Source organism: Saccopteryx leptura, chromosome 1 (genome assembly GCF_036850995.1).
Source record: "Saccopteryx leptura isolate mSacLep1 chromosome 1, mSacLep1_pri_phased_curated, whole genome shotgun sequence".
Lineage (NCBI taxonomy): Eukaryota > Metazoa > Chordata > Mammalia > Chiroptera > Emballonuridae > Saccopteryx > Saccopteryx leptura.
The window spans coordinates 198,430,904-198,455,819 of record NC_089503.1 but is presented as its reverse complement, the minus strand read 5'-3'; the positions used below and the strand labels follow the sequence as shown (position 1 = coordinate 198,455,819).

Here is a 24,916-nt window from a genome sequence, read left to right as displayed (position 1 = left end):
CGTTCACTGATCCACAGATGACTGCAAACTGGACAAGGAACGCATGAGTTATATCAGCTCTTCGGGACTTGTTTCCTTCCCTTTTTTCAGAAAAGATAGGTTTTTTGTAGGAAAGGAAACCTAGCATTGAGGAAGAGGCCACACAGCCCCTGAGAGCTGTGGGGGCAAGGCGGTCAGAGCACTCTGTGCATGGGAGCCCCCCCTCTCTTTTTATAGGTTTTTGGATTAACACGGGTGTTTTTAAAAACAAAACAGGAATTGCCTTAGTCATTGCATTATTCAAAGCTAATTCGGATGTCGAGTGACAGGTTATGAGGCTGTCGGGTGAGCAGGTGGCAGGCCAGGCCTGTGCATTGCTTTACAAACACCTTTCCGGTTTTTTTCTTCATCAGCCCATGTCGGTTCAGATAATAATACTTGCCAGTTGTTTGTAGAAAAACAAGTGTGAATGCTGGCTGTGTGAGCTCGGATTTATGGGTCAGCCCAGAGGACCCACTGAGTGCCCTCTCCAGGGTTCAAGCTGTCTCTGCAGTGGAAAAAGTTCTGAAAGCACTTTCATAGAAGACAGGCCGGTCCTTGAGGTGACGACCTCTGTGCCCCCTCCCAAGCTCCAGCCCCTCCCTCTGGTGCCATGGCCTGTTTTGATGTTGGCACAATAACTGTTCTTCCCCAGGAGATGATGAGAGGAGTTTCAAATGCTTAATCTGTCTCCTCTTTTTGGAGAGATCCGGTTTTGTTTTTGTTTTTTTCTCTTTGAACTTTGTAACATTGTATTGGAAATTGTTTTTAAAAATTCTCAGGCTGTGTAAGTTTCAGGCATGCAGCCTTATGATTGGACAAAGTGATCACCAGCACAAGTTCATTACCATAGGTTTCACCCCTATACCAATCCCACCTCCCCAACCTCCTCCTCACTGCCAATCTGTTCTCTCTCCTCTGAGTTTATTTTTGTTTTGTTTGTTTCTTTTGCTATCTTTAGAGTACACACAGGAGTGAAATCATACGCTATTTGTTTTTCTCTATTTGACCTATTTCCATTAGTACAATACCCTCTCCGGTCCATCAATGCTGGTCACAAATGCCAAGATTTCCACCTCCCCCCTTTTTATGGCCAAGTAATGTTCCATTGTCTATATGTATCACATCTTTTTTTTTTTTAATTTTTTTTATTCTTTTTTTTTTTTTTTTTTAGAGAGGAGAGAGAAAGGGAGAGAGAGAGCCAGAGAGGGAGAGAGAGAGAGGAGAGAGAAGGTGGGGAGGAGCTGGAAGCATCAACTCCCATATGTGCCTTGACCAGGCAAGCCCAGGGTTTCGAACTGGCGACCTCAGCATTTCCAGGTCGATGCTTTATCACTGCACCACCACAGGTCAGGCTCACATCTTCTTTATCCAGTCACCAGTCCATGTAAAGTTACATTGTTTCCCTTTCTTGGGTGCAGTAAATAACGCTGCAATGAACATGTATTTGTGAATCTGTTTCTTTGGATTCAGTCCCAGAAGAGGGATCACTGTCAGAAGGCAGTTGAACTTGTAATTTTTTTGAGGCTTCTCCATACCAGTTCCCACAGTGGCTGCGCCAGGCCGCATTCCCAGCAGCGGTGCAGGAGGGTTCCCCTTTCTCCTCCTCCTCACCAACACGTGCTATTTGTTGTCTTTTTGATGACAGCCCATCTGACAGGTGTGAGGTTCTAATACCTGCTTTGGAGGAAACTCATGTAGCTTTCCTTGTGCGGTTTTTATACCCATTAAAGGTATATTGCAGACAGCTATGGTCTTTCAAACTGACTGACCGCTCGAGTAACACCTGCTGATTTTAAAGGTTGAATTAGTCAAAGTGAGTCCAGTTCAGACAAGCAGGATGCAGGTAACCTGACTTCACTGAGATTGAGTCCGTCCTCAAGGGTTAAATACACCCAAAGAATGTGGGCCATGCATCCGAGTAAACATTCCTTGGCAACAGCCAGGGGCAGCTGGAGCCCCATTCTGACCCTGTGGCTTGCTGGCATAGACTGGCTTTGTTAAGAGCTGAGTCATTTTAGGTGGGGGCCCCATAAAAGGCTTAGAAAGTAAACTGTGGAATTATTTTCAGCTTAACACTAATGCACGGTTCTGAGAGCTTTTGCTTTGAACTAGTGGGAATACCCATGATAAATAGTTGAAAATCTCACTGTGCTATTAAATCATCTTAATGAAACATAACCCAGGAAGAAAGGATTTACCGTTGTCAGAAGCACTTAATCATCTTTACCTAATTCTTGACGTTTATCCTCAACCCTTTCTATCCTGTCCCATTTAGACACACACGGGAGAAAAGGAGAAAATCTGCCCCTATTGTGGCCAGAAATTCGCCAGCACCGGGACCCTGCGAGTTCACATCCGTAGCCACACAGGTACACACGCGGTGACTGGTGATAAAAACCACCTCCTCCAGATTCTTCCAGAAAGACCAGGAACGATAATACGAAATATCTCCCAAATGAAGAATTAACCTGGCTGTTTTCTCTCCCTTAAAAGTTTTATAAAAGCCAATTTCTTCCTCTAGAAAAATGTTGAATGCGTCCATGTTCTGCAGCTAAGTGGAATAGCTAATGTGAAAATGATCTGATCACTGCTTGTTCTATGACGGCACTTTAATTGATACACTGTCCTCATGGACAGAAGAGGGAAGAGAGGATGCACTTTCTCTGGAAGGCTGGGGAAGGGGACCTGCTCTGAAAAACATCCCTCCTGTAAGACTTAAAAAGTGGTGTTTCTTTAAAAGGCACTGTCGTGTAGAACTTAAGATCACTTCCCAGAGCGTGTCCCGGTCTGTCATGTTCAAGTCTGTAAGCGTGACCCGCACTTTGCTCTTTTCCCTAGTCCTGTGTGATTCTGTCACACAGTGCACAGCTCACTTGGGAAATGTCGGCTTCCTGAGGGACCCGGTCTCCCTCATGCATTAACGTCATTACTGGTCTCACTCCACAAGGCTGCCTTTGAGCATGTGGTGGCAGATACACCGTTTTTACCATTCTAGATTTTGATTGATTTTTCTAATTCTTATATTTAGTAAAAAATTCCTTCCTTCCTTCCTTCCTTCCTTCCTTCCTTCCTTCCTTCCTTCCTTCCTTCCTTCCTTCCTTCCTTCCTTCCTTCCTTCTTTCCTTCCTTCTTTCCTACCTTCCTTCTTTCCTTCCTTCCTTCTTTCCTTCCTTCCTTCTTTCCTTCCTTCCTCCCTCCCTCCTTCTACCTTCCCTCCCTCCCTCCTTCCCTCCTTCTTCTCTTCCTTTCCTTTCCTTTCCTTTCCTTTCCTTTCCTTTCCTTTCCTTTCCTTTCCTTTCCTTTCCTTTCCTTTCCTTTCCTTTCCTTTCCTTTCCCTTTCCCTTTCCTTTCCTCCTTCCCTTCAGTACACAGCTGTTATAATTAACACAATATTCTAAAATGCTTTGACACTCTTCAGGATAAAAGACGAGGAATGAAATTCTAAAAGGCTTCCCTTATTTCAGTAATTTGAAACTTTTATGCTTCAGTGCCAAATGAGAGGTGTTTTCAAAATACTCTTAACATTCCCACGTCCCTATACTCCTGTGTCACCTTAATGGTGGTAGTAACATACAGAGAGAAAAATGATGATTCAATGCAGTTTCACCAGATTCCTCTTTTCAGAAACGGCCTTTATGTTTTAGAGCAATTTTAGGCTCACAGTACAGTTAAGAGAAGGTACAGTGATTTGCCCATCAATCTCCTGCCCCAACATGCATAGCTCCCTGATATCCGCCTTCCCAGCCAGAGGGTTGTGTTTGTTACAACTGATGAACTTACACCAACACAGAAGAACCACCCAGAGTCCATAGTCTGCATTAGGGTTCCCTCTGGGTGGTGAATATCCTGTGGGTTTGGACACATGCACACTGGCGTGCACCCACGATGGCAGCACCCACAGTGTAGATTCACTGCCCTCACATCCTCTGTGTTCTGCCTGTTCCCAGTAACTCCCGACATCTCACTGTCTCCACAGTTGTTGTTTTTCCCCCAGAATGTTACCTGGCTGGATAGATGACTTTATTCCTAGGAAATGCTGATGAGCTGATAGACCTGGTAGTGAGGTGATGTACCTGTGAATGCCCGGCGATAGGAGGAGGTCTTAGTGGAGGTGATGACCGTCTTCCCGTTTTCCCTCACATCGAAGGGGTTGGTTTCGTTTTGTTTTCATTGTCTGCACACTGTCCCTCAGTATTTTGGGAAGCAGATTCCCTTGTGTGGTCACAGCTGCTAAGGTATATGAAGAGGAAACCGGACTGTGGCCTGGGCCTCCTCCTTCCGGTATGCCCACTGGTGTCTCTCGTCACTTCCTGTCTAGTGTAGGGACCCACGTGGTGTCTGTTGTGTCGAAGGCAGTTTTCTGCCTGTTCACTTTCTCAGAACGGGTCTTAACTTGGCTGGCTCATGGCTAACAGTCATGTGTGATAACTTAGCTACTGAATTCCTCCTACCCGTCTGTTAGTTCTGGGTGGAATCTTAGTGTTTATGCCTCTGTTGAAAATTTTTTTTATTAGTGTTTGAAGGAAACATTAAAAAGAAAATCCCTCTGGTTCTTCATGTTTTGATTTTTTTCCCCTTTTACTGCTAGATAACCAGCCAGTTGTATCCTTGCCTTATCTGTCTCTTCTGCATGCCCCATCTCTCCCCCCAGCCCCCACCCCCGCTCTATTCCCATTCCCACCCTCCTATACTGCTCTGGCAAAGTCTGACAAAATTTTGTTGTTGTTGTTTTTTTCATGAACCTTGAAAATATTATTTTTTCATAACTTTGTATCTACGATCTAAAGTCAGCTCATTCTTCATAATTCAGTGATTAGAATAAGGGCACATGCCGCGAGTGTGCATGCAACATTTGCTTTTATGGATCGTTAAAATAGAATATTCTTGATTTTGGAAATAGGAGGGAATTTCAGAAAGTTTCCCGTTCAAGCCTCTTGCTTGAACAAATGCCCCTTAGAACACAGCGACTAGCTCAAGTTGCACAACTTGTGTCTGGTTCATCGAGGACGTAGCTAAGCCTCAGCGTGTCCCTCAGTGTATCACGCCGCCAGTATTCTTATCTCTTAGTCTTCAGCAGTGCTGCCTCACCCTTACCGAGGTCCTGGGGCTCTTACCGTGGAATTGCATACATTCCTTCCGTCATGTGTGTGATGGTATTACCTTGGGGATCAATCCGTTGAGGGTAATAATCTCGACTGGGAAGCTTGAGGGTGTGCCGTTTGTCAGTTAGGGTCTACCTGACACTCCCCACATGGAGAAGCTTTTCCACCACAGAACCAACTCCCTCTCCTCCCTGCGTACTTAATGCCGGTCCCTGTGCGGAGCGCGGGTCCTGGAATCCAACTACCGAATTCCGAACCCCATCTTATGCCTCTCCTCCCTGCATGAGCTTTCTTCAAGTGCTTACATCTCTTCCAAGCTTCGTTTCTGGGTCTGAAAAGCAGGGGTCGCAGAGCCCCAGCCTCCCAGGGCTGGTTCAGGACTCCACGAAGGTGCTTGTGTGTGTGCAGGGACCGTGCGCGGTGCCTGGCAGCAGGTGAGCATGCCGTCACCCGGCAGTGATCTGGGCTTTGTGGCGCTTCGTGCTCACTGTGCCCGCTTGGGTTGGATCGCAGGTAGGCACACTCCCAGATACGCTGTCTGACCTTCTGTTCCCGGGTCCCCTACTTCCCGTTTCTCTTGAGAACCTCTAGCAGCAGCACGTAGATCATCTGTGAACACACAGAAGAATAGGGGTGTCCGTTGTCATCTGGGGCTGCGGCGAGGCGAGGGTGGGGGCGGGGGCACACTCTCCCCTCGGTGAGGTGCCTGTTGTGGTCTGTGCCTGGCCGGCAGCTCCATCATCCATCACCAGGGGTCCTGGGCTGGAGCGACAAGGAGGGTGCCCTGCGGGTCAGCTGACATCGCCGGGCACCAGCTCCTGAGGGTTTATAGCTGCTCAGGGTCAGTGAGAACCGGGGTGAATTCCGCAAGGGAGTCCACAGACTGTGACATGAATTCCATCAGTTGTTCATAAATTATGAAAGAAATTCTAGGAACTGCTTTTAGGGTTTTAAAGCTGTAGGCCAGGAGGTTAATTACTTGCCTATGGTTCCAACCAGCTTTCTGTTTTAATAGATACCGGCTGTGCTAGCCTTCTGTTCTGGGCTTGTGTGCACACTGGTATTTGAATGTAGTAATAAATCACTGTCCTAGGAAATATTTAATTTTTCAGTAAATACCTGTGATCAGCTTGGAAATAAAGGATCGGTATATTATATATTATATAATATAATTCGATTCTCCTTGGATTTTAGCTAGCAGGTTTTCTTCTCTAATACATTTTGCTGTAAAGAATTTTATTCGTCCTTTTCAGAGTATTTGTTCACAATTTTAAAAGCAGTAGCTATCAATGATTACACGTAACTATACGATAATCACCAGCAAACAAAAGCAGACAATTAGCAAAGTATAAACACAAGTGAAAAATTAAAACACGTTCTTCACATTTTTATAAGAAGCAGAGAGTCCTGATATGGTGAGAGGGGAAATTATTTCTGCCACGTGTATTTTCTAATTGGTTAATTACCAACATTAGGCCACATCGAATCTTCCAATACCCGCGCTGGTCTGTGAGCTAGCAGGACAGCTGAGCATAAACTCTGTGTAGGAATGAGTGATCTCACCTCAGCATCACGCCTGAGATCTCAGGTTTCCCCAGAGAAGTCTTATTCAAAGGTGAATTTGTGGACTGCAGGATTTTTGTTTCCTCTGTTATTATGACACTCAGATCATTTCTGACCACCTACCCGTGGAGTGTCCTGTTTCTTCCTCCTTCCTCCCCCCACCCCCACTCAGTTCCTCACAGTTGATTTTGGGTTAGTTGCAAACAAACGTATCTAACGAGAGAAAAAGAGAGATGCTCATTGTGACTTTCTGTGATCGTCTGATTACTTTTTATTTTACCCCCCCTTCTGCCCCCCCCTTACTTTTCCCCGTTGAGCTTGGAGAACCGAGAATGCCCCCATCTGTGCCTCAGAAAGAACTGGTGTGTCAGCTGTCACTTCAAGGAGCCGTTTCTGTCAACAACCTGAGAAACTCTCACCTTAGATGACACAGACGACTGGCCTTGTTCACTATTATCACCTGACAGGACAGTGTTACGTCAGATTAGATTCTGATCCCACCCCCCGGTAGCTGGGTCATCCCTAGCAAAGTGTGCTCACTCTCTCTGTTCCCAGGCTTTCCTCACGGGTAGGGTGCCTGGATCGGAACGTTGTTGCCAGAATGAAAATCGTGACCAAAGCATCGGGCAGGCTTGTGGTGGTTATTCTTTCTGTTCAGATGAGTCTTTTTATCTTCCTTCTCTTGGCTAATGTTTAGATGAACTGACTTTTCACACAATTTGGAATGTCGGGGTTTAGCCTAAACAAAACGGAGTCAGTGTCCACATCTACAGGCAACAGGAAGAAATAGCAGCTGTTGGGACTTGGCGGCCTGTAGTACTCAGAATCCGCGGCTGGGCGTTCCCCTGAGGAAGGCGGACGTGGATTCCTAGGAGCTCATGCAGACTGAAGGCTAGAGTCTAGCTCCTGTTCCTGCCGTAGTAACTTTCTGTGTAGACAAAATACTTCCTGGAAACATTCTCATCCCGGAAATTTGAGAAAATGAAGGAAAGCATAATATGTGCAATATGAAAAAAAAAAAAAAGAAATAACAGTTTAATGTGCAAATAAAGCAAAGGACTTGAATGTTTTTTAACACACTGACTTGTACAGTGTGCAGAGTGTGTGGCCAGGCAGACGGATTAATTCTCAGAGTCGAAGAAAGGCAGGATTACCCACTCTGTGTCTCTCTCCCCTCCTCGCTCTCTCTAAAACTCAATTAAAAAGTAAATAAATAAAAGCAAAGTATCAGTGAAACAGAGGCCTTCCAAATGAGCAGTAAGTACAGTGCTCATTGCTTAATATAGCTCGAAAATAAATCAATGATTCATATAAAGTCTTTTACTCACAAATTTTTCAAATGAGGAGATCTCATAATGGCTCACATATTGAAAGGAAAATGCCTCAGGCCTGTTTCTGGGGAAATGTCACCTGTTTCAGAGCCCTGGACACGCTCTGGGCACGGTCCTGGGTGGCGGGAGGGAACACCAGCGGTCCACCCGCGCTGCCCACGGTGCGTGGGCCCCGCTGTGCCCCCAGCACAGAGGGGACCGGACCTCGGGTGGGCTGGTGAGGGCTGGTGGCACGTGCTTGGTTTGTGCGTCCTGTTTTTCTGACACGGAACCCCCCTCTGTCTCGCAGGCGAGCGTCCCTACCAGTGCCCTTACTGCGAGAAGGGGTTCAGCAAGAACGATGGCCTGAAGATGCACATCCGGACTCACACCCAGGTAAGACGGTTTCTGTCTCCTTCCAGCTGATGACCAAGACCACGCTTCCCATGCAAAAGTCAAGGCCATGTGCCTGAAATGACGTGTATATATTTATGATGGACATGTGGGGGATACATATTTGTAAGGACAAAACAGTGAAAGAAGCAAAAAATCCAAACCCCCAAAGGGTCCCTGTCCTCTGAACTGTGTGTGACTCGGTTTCCGGGAGTCATAGGAGTTACTAGTGAGTGACAAACTTCCGCGTAAATGGGTGGCAACATTTTGGTGCTAAGAATACACTGAAGATGCCCTCTTTCTGAGTATTTGCTAGGAGCCATTCTTGAACAGAGGCATCTGTCCACATGGTTAACACACATGTTCGCAAGAAAGCCATTGGAAACAATGTCAGTTGTTGGGGGAGGTGGAAGGCAGGGACAGCCTGTTGATGGTCAGGTGAGCCTGGCGATGTCCGTCTCTTTCCCGGGTGCCCTCTGTGCTATGCTGTGCACCCTTCTGCCTGGATGGTTGTCACCCCATCCTACACGGCTTGTCCAGACGTGTGCACGTGGCTGCCTGACAGCAGCTCAGTCCCGGCCCTTTGCTGAGGGCTGGGCGCCCGTGGGTCCTGTGTATGACGACTCGAGGTTGTTTCCAGGAGTGCTTCTTGATGGGGCTCCTTTGCGTTGTCCTTGTAGCCTCTTTCTCGCAGCTGCTTTGCAGTTTGGCCTTTAAAGGTGCTTCCCGTCTGGATATACATGACATGATTTGTCCAGATTTTTCAGAGACCTGCCTGATCTGCTGAAGAATGACTTGCATTCAGGCCTCTCCTGGGTTTCCCTGCATACCTTCACTGTAAAATAAAAGCTTTAGATAAAACACATAAGAATAATGACGTCCTTCCAGGGTGATCGTGCGCGGGGCCTCCACGCAGTGTCCTAGGCCAGGAGAGATGCCCTCTGAGGTCCCATGGGGGCAGTCCTCTTTTTTATTTTTTGAACGGATGAGAGAGAGAGAATGCCAATCCTCAGTGGGTTTGCCCTTCTGATTTATAACATCATGTTCCTGTTACATGACGATTAGGCACTGGTCTACTTCCTACATATGAAATTACTCCCAATAAAGTGACTTACAGTATACATATATACTCAAGATATTTAATTCACAGTGAGCCTTGTTCAGGAGTTTTAAGCCTGTTTGCGTGTAGTTTACTTTTTTCTTATACATGTGCAGCTGTTACAGACGTTCCAGTAATGTGTTCTAAAGATATAGGCATGTAAAGATGCCACTGTCCAGGCAAAGGGGCCTGGTGCCTCGTACCAAACCCTGGGCATGCAGGTACTGCCGTATCCTGTGGTCACCGATGACAGACATGCCACAGAAGAGGCTGTTTAAGTCACTGCAGAAGGAAAAATAGCCTTTGGGTTTTCTCCAAGAAAGAGGGGTATTTCTTTTTTTTTTTTTTTTTTTTTTTTTTTTTTTTTCTGAAGCTGGAAACGGGGAGAGACAGTCAGACAGACTCCCGCATGCGCCCGACCGGGATCCACCTGGCACGCCCACCAGGGGGTGATGCTCTGCCCCTCCGGGGCGTCGCTCTGTTGCGACCAGAGCCACTCTGGCGCCTGGGGCAGAGGCCAAGGAGCCATCCCCAGCGCCCGGGCCATCTTTGCTCCAAAGGAGCCTCGGCTGCGGGAGGGGAAGAGAGAGACAGAGAGGAAGGAGAGGGGGAGGGGTGGAGAAGCAGATGGGTACTTCTTCTATGTGCCCTGGCCGGGAATCGAACCCAGGTCCCCGCACGCCAGGCCGACGCTCTACCACTGAGCCAACCAGCCAGGGCCAAGAGGGGTATTTCACATTCAGCTAATTTGTGTTCTACTTTTGAATAGAAGTTTATAAGTGAGCCTCATAAACAGACAGGTACATTCTAGTGCCTTCCCGTTTACTAATTCAGATAAGCCTCAGAGTTATTCATCAGTGCATTCCTGGTTCACTGCAGCCCCTGTGGGTAGGGGTGATGTTCTCTTTGGCTCCCACTTCTGGAAAGTGGTCATTTATCTGTCACAACCTGGGTTTCCTGGGCTCACCTGTTTCACTTGGTGACTATGGTTAGTTTTCTGCTTGGGGCCTGATGAAGACAGAAATTCTGATGTTCTCTGTCCCTTCCATCAGAGAGGTGCCCTCTACAAGACCCCGTGGGGACAAAGTCCCCATGTGGCTGTGGCTCTGAGGGGAGTTTCTCCAGAAGGCTAAGTCTCCCAGGTGCACAGTGGTCCAGCGGCCAGGACAGGGGCCTTGTCGTGGGCCGGGTCGTGGGCCGTGTCTAATCTCTCTCCAGTATCCTTCTGGTGGGGGGGGGGGAGCGGCGCCTCGGTGGGGGCCGGTTTCATACTTCCGACTCTGTGGCTTGACTTGAGACCAAGGCTTGAAAACACCCTTAAGAGGAAATATGAATTTTCCCAAGGCACACCGCCAGGGCTTGCCCTCTGCACCCTTGCTGTTTCCATAGGAAAGGTCAGTCTCCCCTCCCGGGGTCTAACCCCAGCAGACACATCTCAGGTGAACTCCTTGTGTAACGCCTGCAGTCCATTTGCATGCCTGGCACTTAGAACCGACGGGTCACCTGGAAGTCGTGGGCCTTAGCTTCTCCTGTCTTAGACCCGTTGAGCTGGAACACTCGCTGTCCTCGCTGTTGGTGCCTTAGGGTTCATGCGCATGAGTATCCATTTTATAAACATCAAGTTCAATAGAAATTGCTGTTTGTAGCCACTTACCACAGAAAGCTTTGTGTCTCGTGTACTCATTTTTGATTTTCAACATGAGAAGCACCCGGACCCATTAGAAAGTTATTTCAGAAACTCTGCCTTTGGAACTCCACTCTAGAACCCCGACTCACTGACCCGGGTTTGAGGAGCCCATTCACGGGGGCAGCCAGGTTCATCCTTACAGATAGTCAAGTGCGGTTCATGGCCAGGGGTTAACAGCAGCAGGGGGTCTCTTTGGCTGCTATTTCAGTCCTTTTCTTTTAGGAAACTTCCTGTCCCCTGACCCTCAGGTGGTTCAGCCTGTCGGCGGGTGTGACCAACGTGTGCATGTGGCACTTTGTCCTGACTTCGTGCAGCCCACCCTGGAGCTGTGTCCAGACTGTGGTCTGAGTTCCCAGGTCTCAGGCACAGAGAGTGAATGCTGCAGGGGCCATGCAGGCCGGATGGGGAGGAAAAGGAAGAGTGACCATTGTGAGGGGCACAGATGCTGGGGGAGGGGGGCGTGGCGTGGGGCTCCTGTGGCCCGGATGAGACCAGGAAAGGGTCTCGTAGGGGGGAGAGTCAGCGCGGAGTCCCCATGGACGCATGGGGAGGCCCGCATAGAAAACTTAGAGATGAATGCCTAAGCCGGTCTGTGGAAGCATCTGACTCAAGCTTTGAGGAAATGGTGTGTGTGTTGGGGGGTGGGGAGTCAGGCACACCTACCCACCCGGACCAGGACCACGTGAAGGCGGTACCCACAGCCCTGTCAGGCTGGCCTGTCCCCTGTGGCTGAGCGTGAGGATGCGCGTTGCGGTCTGAATGCGTCCGGGGGGAGAGTCTGGGCTCGAGGACCTGGTGCGAGTTCTAGAGGCGTATTTTGGTAGCTGCTTTGGAAAGGTTGCCGTAAAGTCGTGCTCAAGGGGGGAGTTGAAGGAGGCAGGCCGCGGCCGGGTGAACCGGACAGGGCACCGCACCAGGGTGGCCGTGGGCAGTCTGTGAGAGACTCCTGTGACAGCGTTGACAAGGCTTGGACTAGTAGTGTCTGTATTCGGTGCTGAACCACAGGGTGAGGTCCCGGATGAACCTGGGGCTCCCAGACGGGCGGTGCAGGGCAGGGGGATGTTCCTGTAGGGTTAGAGGGATACCGAGGGCTGGGATGCCTGGGCCGGTTCACCGCTGGGAGCATGCTCACTGCTTCCCTAACACGGCAAGAGGACGAGATAAAAACAAACGGAATAACTCTTCAAAAATGTGTTACAATTTCAGAGGAAACCTTTACATTTGTTTTTTATTTTTTTTACGTTCCTAAATGCCGTCTGCTTTGTGTTCTGTGTGGACCTGGGAGGAGGATGTGGCTCATTGCCCTGGTTTGAAAATCACTTTGATTCGGTTTGATTGTTTCTAGAACCCACATGTTTCTCGGGGGAAGGGGGTTGATAGGCCTGGTAAGTGACTCATTTAAGACAAATGGCTTTAAGATACGATTGTGTTTTGTTTGGCTCAGAAAATGCACCTGCGTGAAACTGGACATTCTTCCTCCAACACAATAAGCCGCCTTTCCTTTTGTAAAACGGTGAAATCCATGGCTTCCTTCTCAGGGACCAACAGTGGCGTGTTCTCCCTGGGTCATCCCTTTTTCATCTTGGTGACAATTCTTTGTGATGGTTGTCAGCCCATTTGGCAGAGAATGCCTCCCCTTACTCCATGTGGCTATGCTGTGAGCTGGTCCTCCCGGGCCAGGAAGACGTCTGTGGCATGCCGGACAAGGTCCCTGAGGTCGGGAGTCTGATCCAGGTATTCTAGAATGTGCCAGAGGGTCCCGACCTTCCCTAGGCTTTGAGGGTGAGAGGTGAAATGTTACAATAAATCGGATTTCATACTCTTTGACACGATTATTGGGGTAGGCAGATGACGCTGTAGGAGATGAGATGAAAGTCTTTTGGGACATTAAGTTGCTTCCCTATAGGTAGGTGTCCTGGGGCGAGCAGCTCTGATGTGAGGGGCTGACCAGGACCCGGGCTTGAAATGTGATTTTTTTTCCAGCTCTTTTAATGACACGTTAGGTTTAATATTTCAACAGACCGACGTGACAAATTGGAACAAGCAACCAATATAGAAGTTCTATCAAATACATTTCAGTTCACTAATGAAGCCAGAGAAATGGGTGTAATTGCTGCCATGAGAGATGGTTTTGGATTCATCAAATGTGTGGACTGGATGCTCGTATGTTTTTCCACTACAGTGAGATTCTGGATGGGAACCAGCTTCATTTTCATTCAGTATTTCTGTGACTGGTTTTATTTGGGGAGGAGGTGGGAAGAAAGCCAGTCCTGTCAATCTAAAACATAGTACATACCATGACAAAATAAATGACAAAAAATAAAAAATAAAGACCAAAAAGATAGAGAAATTAAAGACAAAACAAAACAAAAACACAAAAGATGGAACGTAACGTGCACTGATCAGAAGGTCGGGGTGGGTAGTGAGTTGGTCTCAGGGTGGCTGCTGTTGTCACCTCCCTCCCTGAGGGCCCTGTGCCCCTCCTCGCATCTGCAGGCCGTCCGGCTTCCTTCCCTGTGAGTGACAGCTTGGCCGGCACAGTGAAGCACACGTGACAGTCCCGGACGTCAGAGGCACGGCTGTGAGAGCCCTGCAGCTCTCCCCGGTGTCTCTGGGAACCAACCCCCAGGCTGTGAGGACCCAGGTCACAAGAGGAGGCTACAGACAGCTAGTGGGAAGTCCTTTGAATCCTAAGATTCCAGCTGCAGCCTCCCGGCTACCCCTGCGGAGAGGCTCTGAGCGGGGACCCAACCACGGGCCCGGGCAGCCCACAGAACCGCGGGGAATACGTCCGTTCCAGCCCCCGTTAGAGGTGCAGACCGTGGAATCGGGCTGCGGCACCTTCGGCAGTAGGCCACTGGCCCTGGTGCTCAGTGTTGCACAGCGGTGAGATGAGGACAGTTTTAATTGTGTCTGAAGTGACCCACTCCTTCCCGCCCTCGTGTGGTCCAGGACACAGAGACAGACGGACAGATGGACATTACAGAAGGGCCGCCTCCTTTCCCATCTGCCCCCTGGCCCTTGGGGGGCCTTCAACACAGCCGGATTTACCGGATACTGTAACTGAGGTACCAGTGGAGCTTTGAGTCCGCTCTCATCGGAGCCAATGAGTAACATACGTTTTAGACAAGATTTCACTTGTAGGGATTAGTCAGGGTACATGCAGCTGTTACCGTGAACAACGGGAATAACGTCAGATCTCTGTGTGGGAAGTCGCAGAGACTGGTGACATGTGGTTTTCTCGATACCCTCAGGTGATCTCTTAAAAATTAAAAATGAAAGAATGTATCTTCGGGGACTCTGTGACCGTTCCTGTTTAACTTTGCTCAACAGAGACCTCAGCAGGCCGTGGTTGGCTGCACGGAGCACCCCTGAGGGAAGAAGTTGTCTTTGACGAGTGGGGTGCATTCCGATGATAATTCTTGTAAGATTCAGAAGGGTGCACTTGGGCTGCCTTGGCCTGCACGACATCTTATTGAGTCCACTTCTGTGCTGTGTGGTGTTTTCAAAGAAGGGTGAAGGGACAGTTGAGGCCCTTCAGGATTCAGGAGGAGGGGCTGATCAGACAGCACATGAACAGGACCGGAGAGACGTGCCCCTGGGGTGCTGTGAGCCCCACAGAGGGAGCACCTGGCTCTCCGGGCAGAGAGCACGGGCAGGAGGTGGTCTCAGGAGAGACGGACTGGAGGTTAGCTGGCAGGAGGAGACCGCCACTCACCTGTGAGGTCACTGTGGAATGAGCAGGAACCACTGGGCTGCAGGAGGCCGGCCAGCAGCCAGAGAGGCCGACAGTGCCCCCGGTCATGGCAGCCTCCGCCAGAGATGGGGGGGGTGGGGGTGGGGGTGGGGGGGTGGGAGGGAGGCTCCCTGAGCTGTTTCGCATCTGCATCCGTGTTTCTTCAGCGTATCAGTGAAACTGTCCTTGTGTTCTGTCTTCTTCATGGTCTCCTGTCCCCTCCTCCTTCCTGGTCAGGTGTCAGCTCCCGTGCAACCGTGGATGTGTTGACTGACACATTCATTCGTTACTGTATCAGCTCGGTGTGGCCACTTTTGGGTCCTAGTTTTCCTTCTCTTTCATCTTCCTTTGGAGCCAATTAGTTCCTATTCATTCAGCATGATCACTGTATACTTATCCGTGCTGGTGTCTGTCTGTCTTTTCTGTAACAATGGACTTTCCAAACAGATCTGTGTTGATGTAGAAAGGACCAAACCTCTCATACCCGGTCGCCGCCCCGGAAGTACGCTGTGCCCTCAGGATGGAGGGAATCGGACACTAAGGTTGTCCCACCAGTTCCTTCTTCAGAGCAAGGACTGGGCGTGGTGGGAACATTGGCACTTGGGAACCAGTTGGCACCGTGCCCAAGGGAGACTGGGTGGAGGTCACTGAGCGAGCTCGAGGTGGGTCAGAAAGCGTGATGACAAGTTTCTAGGGAAAGGAGCAGAGTCGAGGGGAGGGTACTGCATGCTTCTGTGCGCAGGTGTCAGGTTGTGCTTGTGGCTGGGGAGGGACCCGGGGCAGAGCCCAGGGATGGGAGCAGCAAGCAGGACCGGGCAGGGTCCACAAGCCCGGGGTCTGCTTTGCATGCTGAGCAAAGACACGGTTGAGCCTGTAGGTTGCAGTGAGTCCGCACAGGCTTGTGTGTGCTGTGCAGTAAGAGATGAGCAATAATCGTAGGTGTCCCTGCCTTTTAGAAACAACCAGGAATAAAGCAAACATTCATTCCAAGCCACTCTGTGCCCTGAGATCACTGTGTGTCACCTTCTATATAACTTTTTTTCCCCCACATGACAAAAACGGTCTTGCAAGGTAAGACTCATCAAGTTCTAACTCAATTGCTATGTCTGTCATTATTACTAGGAATACTTCGAGAGCGAAATTTAAGGAAGATGTTACTAAAATTCCTTTACCAGTTTTGACCTCTTTTGAGTATTTGTGGAACCCATGAGAGAGCATCAGTTAAGAACAAGTGTCAGCACAGAGCTTTGAGTCAACGGCCATATTAGTCCCAGTGTCATTTCCTATGGCAGCTGCAGGGGAAAACTGACTGATGGCATGTGTCCCCGTACCCAACTGGACCTGTTCCATCCGGCCAGAGGACAGCGGTGTCAGCAGCCTCGCACCCTGGCTGGGCAGCCCGTCTGTGACAATCATGCACATCTTCCCCAGGTATCCACAGAACCCCGTTGTGAACTCAGTATATCACCACGGAGCACACGCAGAGCAATCTGCAGACTTAGGTAAAATAAAACTCTAGAAATATTTGCATGGAGGCCGATGGCGCGGCTCTGCCACCAGGGTGTTATCTTTAGACTTTAATAACAAACTTCAGGATGTTAGGAAAGTGCATGCCATCTGAGATGCATATAAAGAGAAATTTTCTTTGTTTCTAAGATAAGCAACTTCCTTAGGAAAGTGATTCATTTTCTGTACTATTTCTCTCTGAAACAGAATTGTATATCCATCTTGTCCTCCATTCAGGGGGTTTAATTACTAAAGGAGCAAGTAAGAATCTTGAAATAAAGGACCACGTAATTGCGTGAAGCATCTTGACATAAAAGGCCATCTATTTATGTGACTGGATTCCAAAAACAGCGTGATTATCAGGAGATTCATACATTAATTCCCTTTCTTCATCCAAGCACTCACTCTATTTATATAAAGTACACCCTTTTTTATTTGGATTCTATTATTCACATACATATTTTGATAACTACGCAGATGAAAGGAGGTTTGTCTAACGCCTAACCTGTCCTTCTCGAACTCTAACTGTGGGCCAAGCCTTAATGATAAGCAGACCACGGGACACAGGCACAGTAATAGCTCACGGTACAAAGGAGGGGGGTGGGCTGGGAGAGGGTCAGCTGGCCTGTCCCGAGTCACAGGACTGGTTGTGGGTGGCGCGAGGATGGGAAATTAGATGTTTTCGTTGCTGAAGGCCATATTCTTTATTACTATGTATGCAGCTATTGAGATGTTGTAAATTTTTAGGTTCCATATTATATGAACTGATCTTTATATAGAAATTCTAAGAAAACAGGTTCTGATTCTCCAGTTCAAACATAGCTTGCTGCCGCTGGGTCTCCTGAACCCGCTGGGACCCTCCTTCCCCCTCCCCCTCCCTCACTGGCTGCATGGAGCCCAGGTCTCGGGCTCCAACGTGTCTAGCAGGAGAACACCCCAAGGTGCCTGTCATGAAGACAGCGCCCCCCGCCCCTCACCTGCAGAATTATTCAGCAGCCCCGGGATGACCTCTACGAGCACTGTCCCCTTCAGTTTGCACGTTTTAAGCTATTTTCAGTAAATTATTGTTAGTTATTTTGAAAGCCACTGGGGAACCCCTTGTAATTCATTTCAGTAAGTAACATTTCATTGTGGGGAGACTCACGCCCTCACGTTTTACCTACATTCCTCATCCTGAAGTTTCTATGCGTCCTTGGAAAACCCTGAACAGCACTGTGAGCGTGCAAACCTTCCAGACCAACGGAGGTGGCTTTTCTAGGAGTGACGTGTTCCCAGGGAGGTATGCCCGAGCCAGGAATGACTCGCAGGCAGCGGGTCACGCAGCGAGTCAGGGTCATGGGCAGTGGTGAGGCCGAGGGAATGGTGGCCTACAAGAGCCTGTCGGGCCTGTTGGTCACACCACCTTCCTGGAGGAGGCTGGGAACAGGTTTTCCATGATTTGATCTGGGTGTTATCTAGAAAGGTCTTGAGGTGTGAAAGGTCCTTTATTTTAGATTCGGGTAAAAGTCTAGGCGTGGCCCTTTTTCTCCATAGAAGGGAAAAGGCTTTGATGTACTTTTCTGTCTAAAAGAGGCAGGCCGTGGGTGGTTCTAAGAACAGGAATGTCATTGACAAGTTGACTGACCCAGACCGTGCCGATGCTCCTGGACACCTGCTTATGCAGAGGAGCTGAATCCCTGGCTGTCTCTACCTCAATCTTCACGGTACAACACACTGCGTCCAGGCCACTGCGTCTCATCAGAGAGGGGTCGCCCCCTTCTGGGGCTCGGGTCCCAGCTTCCAGGCAGCCTTCTCCCCGCTGCACTTCTTCTAAAAGTCCACTCTGCTTTCAGTCTTGTTCTCAACTGAGAATGACCGTTTTTTCTCTTTTTATTTGTTTATTTTTTTAGTCACAGATTTGGGTGTTTTCCACTCCAGTCCCAGTGCTGTGTATTTTCAAATTAATCTTCTTAGGGTGGGAAACACGTAATGCGAAGCTACCCTTTCCTGCGTCTCAGTCCTTCTGGAAAGGACGTGAGCAGAGACACACTGCTCACAAACATTAGGGGGTGTTTCAGAATGAACACGAGGCAATACAGTATCCTGTAAGTTGTGGGAGCAGGGTATTATCAGGCTAACAGCACGGGTCTGATGCGGCACGCGGCCGAGGACAGACGTGGTGGGGGGTGTTCGGTGGGGAAGCGAGAGAGCAGAGAAGCTGCACAAGTTCGAGGACATTGTCACACCCTTGCGGAGAAAAGCAGGCGTTCGTCTAGAGAAAAACCAACTGGCCCTTTGACTCGCGTGCATATTCGGATACTATTCAATGTAACGAAGTGTTCCCAGAAACCACCCTTGTGTGGACTCTCAAGCAGAAAGAATATATGTGAGTAATGTTATCTATAACAACAGCATATAGGAAGTAGATATATAAAATATATAATTTTGTAGTGTTATTTTATAGATGTATAAAATATGTATTTTTTTAGTTAACTAAATAGGAAACACAAATTAAAAAATGTAAATATATACTATTTGTATAAACTTACATATACTGCTAGATGCCTGTATCATGGTATGCTCAAGATTTTAACTAGGACTCATAGTGAAGCAGAATCCAGAGGAACTGCCCAGACACGGTTTTGTTACTGTTATTTACCTATACGGGCAAAGACCTGTCGGGCAGAGGGGCTGCTTCCCCAAGTTTCTTTTCCTTTGTAAGACTGTAGTTTCTGGCGCTCGTGCTGACAGCTCGTGGCCATGCTGCTGGGTCATACCGAGTCCACCTGAGAGGTTGCTGGCTTGAGGTGTGGCGTTCTGGAAACCCTGATGCAGGAGTGGGCAGGGGGGCTTTGGGGACCAGTCATAAGATCTGGGCCTTTCCCTCGGGGTCCGCAGTGGAACAAGGGTAGGTTGGGGGTGATGTGAGACGTGTCGGGGGACCGACCCTTATCCTGACGGAAAACCCCTGGCCCGAGCTTCTGCTCTGCTGCTTGCTAACTGCCTAGGACTGTCAGCCTCATCCAAAGTGACGCACATTTGAGAACCTCCGTAAGCTTCAGGACGACCACCCCCGGGGCTCCCTGTGTGCCTGCCCATCCAGCCCTCCGGCCTGCGCCCCAGGCACTGAACATCCCGCATATTCACTCCAGATGCAGGCTGGACCGCAGCCCGCAGCAAACTCAGCATGTCTGTGGGGGCCGTCTGTGGGGCTGTCCCAGGACTGGTCTCAATATGCATAACACTCTGTTAACTCCGAATGAATCCCATCTAACTCCAGCCTTCGTCAGTCCCATCGACACCGCACCTGTGTGTGCAGTCAATGTGATGTGCACCCTTCCCTTTGTGTGTGGTTTGCTCCTTCTGCTCAGCAGGTGAACACGGGCAGCTCACGGTGCCAGGATGAGTTACAATGCACATTTCACTGGAATGGGATATGCCCGACTGCTCTGGAATATTAAAGCTATTGGCTTTGTCGCGGCAACAGAAGTAAACCAGCTAAAACTAACATGTGTTTTTAGACATGTTAGCAATGTACCGAGCCACTGCCAAAAAAAAAAAAAAAAAAAAAAAAAAGGACATTCCCGCCGCAGCAGAGTCTGTAACATGCGGGTCAGTTTATTGCCACATAGTATATGACTTGATGGCTGAAGTGTACATTTTTTAAATATTAAATCCTGTTTCTGTTTCTCCGTTGGCAGGACATGAGTGAGTTCTCCAACATCTGTCCTGTTTAGGTGCTGGCCAGCGCCGGGCTGCTGCAAGGCTGCATGCCTGTTCTTTTCGTGACATCTTGAGCCCTGACCCCAGGTTCACTTCCTGCCCCGACCCTCATGGGTGTGACTTGAGGTGACCTGTCTAGAGAGAGAGAGAGAGCTTTGGAGATGGTTTTTTTGTTTGATAGGCACGGAATACGTGCTCTCACTGGGCACTGAACGTTGGGGCTCACTGGGGCTCAGTTGCTGGGTGTGCAAACAAGAGTTCCATGAGTTGACTCTTCCACCAGGCACCTTATTTGTGTTGGTTTGATGGATGTCTGGCTACTGGTACTGTCGCTGCGATTGTAGATGAGAGAGCGAATTTCGGGGAGATTGTCCTGGCTGGCAATGTGGAAATCTCAACCAAGGAACCAAGGCAAAGGATTCAACCAACAGGGTAATCTCAGAATGCTTCCCAGTGGCCACTGTGATTCCAAGCAGATCTCTGTCCTGGAGTTTACCAAAAACGAGGAAATTACCTCAATGCAAAGTCGTCTTTTATCCCGTGTATTCCGAGAGAAGGAGCCGGGCAGTTTCCGAGTCACACGGGCAGTTCCTAAGTTATGTCATTCTTCTTCCTTTAAACAAAACAAGAGATGAAATCTGGGCCCTGCCCCTGAAGCTCTGTGTTTCTTATCCCCTCTCCCCATGCCTCTCATCCTGTGGCCTGTGTTCTTGAAACTCCAACCACTGTCCCCAGTAGGGTAGTCCGTACTCTTCCTGGGTAGCTGTGTTCATCCTGTCACAGGGACTGTAGACTGACTAAGTGACACACACACAGGAGGCAGGACCCTGGGAGGGGGGAGTCCTGGGGGGCCCTTGTATTAGCAAAGTCCTTGGTCTATTGTCTTGTCAGGTGACGGCTGGTGGATTCAGAGGATGATGCCTACAGTTACAGCTGTAACTTCCCAGTTCAGGTGGCGGTGTTCATACAGAAATTGATCCGGCCCCGCCATGCTTTTCGCCCCACACTGAGGTGGGACTTTCAGGGCCGACACAGGGCTGACCCCGGGGACACGGGGACCGTGGGGCATACTCGTTGTGGTGCTTGAGAGAGAGAGTCATCAGAAGTCCTTTCTCTGGGAACACACCGAGCCCCCAGCATTCAGAAGCTAGTGGGTAAAAACGTCACCGTTAACGTTTCTTTTCAAAAAGTGCCCTCTGGTTGAGTTTCTGGTTCCTGCGGCCGATGGTCAGTCATCTTATTTTGGGGAATGCGGGGGTGGGGGGGTGTTATTTTGCAGAAGGGAGCAAGTACCTCCAAAAATCAGTTTCCACAAAGGACCTCACTTTTGAACAAGGACAGAGCTTGGATGTACTTGCAGAACAAAGCTGGACCTGAGAAAAAGGGTCAAGCGTGAGGTGCTAATTAGATGACTCAAAATGATGTTCTGCGGTCACTGCTGGGATTAAAGAATGTGGACAGTGTTCAAGTTTGTGGAAACAGAAATAGCTGCCTGTACTCCAGCAGTCCTGTCCAGTAGTCTTCCCCTCTCTCTCTCTCTCTTTCTTTCTTTCTTTTTTTTTTTAATTTGGCCTTTTAGGTCGACTGATACTTTGTCAAAAGTCTCGAGGATCTGAGCACATTGAAACCTAGTGACATCTCTGCCAGGACAGCTACGGGATCCTCATCTGTGCAAATAGGCGGGCTGTTTTGTTTTTTTTTTTCTCCCCCTAAGCATTTTGAGGTTTGAAAGGAGCCGTTTAAGCTACTAGCTCCCTGCCATCTGGGCAGTGTGTTGACTCAGAGATGTAATTTATATTGATGATCTGACTTCCTACAACTTCTGCCCGCTCCGTGATGGCTTTGTTTTCACCTGTTGACACGAACTTGGCTGAAACGAAACGCCGTCTTGGCCGTGGGTGAATTGGTTGCATGTGTGATCGTACCTTTCCGCTGTGTTCTTATTACTTTTAAAATGCTGTAATGAGATAAGTATGTTATTTCTTTAGAATGAGAGATCCTTTTTTTCTGAGGCTGTGCATTTACATAATTCCTTTCTCATGCGGACCTCGGCATAAGCTTATGGTTTTTATTCGAAGATGGGTTGCGCTGGCCACCAACACGTCTGTCAGAAAGCACGCTTGTTGTTTTTGGAAGGAGGCAAGTTGAGTTAAATCAATTCTCTGTGGGCTGATTGCTGGATCGGCCTCTACTTCAATGTAGAGTCTGGAACCAGACTGTATTCTTATTTCTCACTCCCTGCACCCCACTGCTGTGCCCCCTAAACTGGCGGGGGTACTCGTGATGGGGCGCGTACCCGGGTTTCTGAGTAGCCCGGACAGCTCAGGCCGATGGGCAGGTCCACCGGACTCTGCCTGTGCCTCTCCCTTTGTGCTTTTGCATGTCTTTGGGACTCCTCACCTAGAGGACGAGGACCACGTCGTAAACTTGTGTCTTCTCCAGTTCCTAACGCCTTGTCTTGCTCAGTACACACAGCCACATTTGCCGCTGAGCTTCCCCGCAGTTACATCACCGGACGGTGGGGATTATCCCCACTGCTTTGGGCTCCCTTGTCCATAGAGCTGGAAACGTCTCAATTAATTGGTTTGTAAGCCAAAAGTGCTAGGTCGTCAAGTCGAGCAAAGGGCCTTCCTAGAGGAAGTGGTTAATCTTTTCCTTCCTGAGTTTGCTTTTGCTGGGGGATTACTATGTCTGAGACTATAAACTTCTCAGGAACATTCCAGTGTTTAAAAAAACAAAAGCTCCCTGGAACATGCAAATAAATAAATAAAGAAACCAAAAAGCCCACTTAGGCTACCGTACACTTACTTTGATTTTCACGAGCAGGTTTTTAGGACACAGCCAGCTAAAATGTTGGAGACTGGATTTGACAAGAGAAGGCAGGTGCATTAGCCCCTTGAGTGTGATCTCACAACTCTGACCGTTTGTGTCCATAATCAGCTTCCATTCTGACTGTTGTTTAAAACTCAACATTTTTGCCTTGGACACATACACACATATATTTATGTGACACACATACACACATATATTGTATATACACATACATGTATGTATATATGTATGTATATATGTATATGTATATATGTATACATGCATGTGTGTGTATGGATATATGTATCTTGTCCTTATATCCTCTATATCTTCTATTGTATTTTTTTCTTTACCATTATTTTCTTATATTTTCATTATAATTTATACTTCAAAGTTTGTTTATAATTTTTTTTTACCTTGTGAGCATAATTTTTCTTTATAAGATGTCCCTGCTTGCCTGACCTGTGGTGGCTCAGTGGATAAAGCGTCGACCTGGAAATGCTGAGGTCGCCGGTTCGAAACCCTGGGCTTGCCTGGTCAAGGCACATATGGGAGTTGATGCTTCCTGCTCCTCCCCCCCTTCTCTCTCTCTGTCTCTCTCTCTCTCTTCTCTCTCTCTCTCTCTCTCTCCTTTCTAAAAATGAATTAAAAAAATAAAAAAAAGATGTCCCTGTTTATCTGATTAGTCTTCTTTTGTAAGATTTTTGAGAAAGAAGAGAAAAAATCTCAACAATTAGTTGTTATGCAGGGAAAGAAATATCTCAAGTTTCCTCTTAGATAATTTAAATAATAACAGTCTTTCACTGAACGAGCATTCCTTTTCTTCCAAGGATTACAAAGAACCTCCTTTATGATGCCCAGTTCTCACAGTGTTCTCAGAATGCCCAACAGCAAATATATTTTCAGTTCCTTTTAAACTCCCTTCAAGAGGCTGCCATCTGAAAGAACGCCCCCCTGCTGTTTCTAGAGCTGGGTCCGGGGACTGTGCTGTATCTTACCACGTCTAATAGACAGCCACTCCATGGGGTCTCTATTCACTGCTGCAGTTTCACCCTTCCCTACAAGCTAGTCACGCAGGAGGGCGGCGGGTCTCAGCATCAGCCCTCCCTGAAGCTCCCCAGGGGATCCCATAGGCAGGCAGACCCGGGGTCCAGGCTTGGCCTCACCAGGAATCCCTGTCTTGGCTGGCTTGGGGAGTCTCCTCTTCCGAGCCCTTGACCAGGCGGACACGTGAGCACCCACGCAGAGTCAGGGTCCTGCCGGCAGAGACTGTAGAGAAGGGGGAAGGGATTGGGTGGGTAGGTGGATGGGTGGGAAGCCACCAGGTCACTACAGACGTTGGCCCTGGAGTAGGTGTGTCTTGTAACCTTGGTTACATTTGTAAGTTCTTATTTCTCCATCTGCAGAGGGACCCTGGCCATTCCAAATGTGCAGCCCTTCTTGTCCAACACGTCAGTGGCACACACTGTGCCACGTTCCAAGCACGCAGCCAGCCAGAGGGAGGAGGGCAGTCAGGGAGCCTGGGCCACGCTGTAGCAGGGATGGGTCAGAGGAAGGGAAGGACACGCCAGTGGTGCCATTGTGCTGATTGTTACCATTACAATGACCTGGAGGGGACAGGGGCCTGGCCAGCACCCCCCGCTGCTGGTTGCTCACGGCAGTAGCTGGTGATGACCTGGAGGGGACGGGGGCCCGGCCAGCACCCCCTGTTGCTGGTTGCTTACAGCAGTAGCTGGTGATAACCTGGAGGGGACAGGGGCTGGGCCAGTACCCCTCGCTGCTGGTTGCTCATGGCAGTAGCTGGGAAGCTTTTGCGGACTCAGTTTCACAAGGCTCGTGGGGCAGGCCCAGGCATCAATGTTTTTTAAAAGGATTCCCAGGTGACTAAGTGTGCAGGCGAGGATGAAGTCCTCTGGGGCGGAGAGGTGGAGGGTCTGAGGGCAGAGTCCAGTCTGGTCGTTTGCATGGCTGTCCCTCACGGGCTGG

General features: G+C 48.9%; 1 protein-coding gene across 3 annotated transcripts in view; it reads left to right on the top strand.

The window, feature by feature from the left end:
* The window catches only part of PRDM5 (PR/SET domain 5), a 98,218-nt gene that overhangs the window by 66,155 nt on the left and 7,147 nt on the right, over positions 1 to 24,916 (top strand). For all 3 annotated transcript variants that reach the window (XM_066384498.1, XM_066384510.1, XM_066384519.1), the window contains 2 exons: positions 2,297 to 2,390; positions 8,307 to 8,392. In XM_066384498.1, coding sequence (XP_066240595.1) covers positions 2,297 to 2,390; positions 8,307 to 8,392 — 180 coding nt within the window. The remainder of the gene's footprint in view (positions 1 to 2,296; positions 2,391 to 8,306; positions 8,393 to 24,916) is intronic.